Source organism: Nanorana parkeri, unplaced genomic scaffold, assembly GCF_000935625.1.
Source record: "Nanorana parkeri isolate BGI_ZX_2015 unplaced genomic scaffold, ASM93562v1 scaffold3677, whole genome shotgun sequence".
Taxonomy (NCBI): Eukaryota; Metazoa; Chordata; class Amphibia; order Anura; family Dicroglossidae; genus Nanorana; species Nanorana parkeri.
In genome coordinates, this window is record NW_017309945.1 from 17,527 (window position 1) to 17,982 (window position 456).

Sequence of the window (456 nt, forward strand, 5' to 3'; positions counted from 1 at the left end):
GTACACGGCGTCCCCCCAGACCCACCTTGCGGTCCAGGCGGACGGTGAAGACCTCCCCCGGGCATAGCGGTCTCCCGCTCAGTACCAGGCCCTGATTGAACTCCTGGGCCGGCTGTTTGCGGGTGGCGGTCCGGTTCTGGTTGCTCAGGATAACCAGCTTGCCGGTGCGGGGATGAAGGTCCGCCATGACAGCCGCTTTACGGCCGCAGCCCCGGCGCTTTTCGACGTCACCAGGGAGACGAGTCTGACAGGCTACGCCGGAAGTCTGAGGAGCGGAGGGCGGAAGCGCCGCTAAGGTTGGCGGAAACTAGACTGCCAAATACCGGAAATTACGTTTCGGAGTCGGGAGGTAGTTCCCGGAAATGACGCGGCCTTTTTTTTCGGAGAGCCGCCGGAAGTGAGCGGTGCGGCGTATCGGTAGACGAGCTTCCCGCCTGTTGTCCTCACCGGTGCCGA

The 456-nt window shown here is 63.6% G+C and overlaps 1 protein-coding gene across 1 annotated transcript in view; it reads right to left on the reverse strand.

Moving 5' to 3' along the window:
- The window catches only part of LOC108803398 (neuralized-like protein 4), a 16,871-nt gene extending 16,421 nt beyond the window's left edge, over positions 1–450 (reverse strand). The window contains 1 exon segment of the mRNA XM_018575242.1: positions 5–450. Within this exon segment, the coding sequence (XP_018430744.1) occupies positions 5–187 (183 nt within the window). The 5' untranslated portion in view covers positions 188–450.
- Between the last annotated feature and the right edge of the window lie 6 nt (positions 451–456).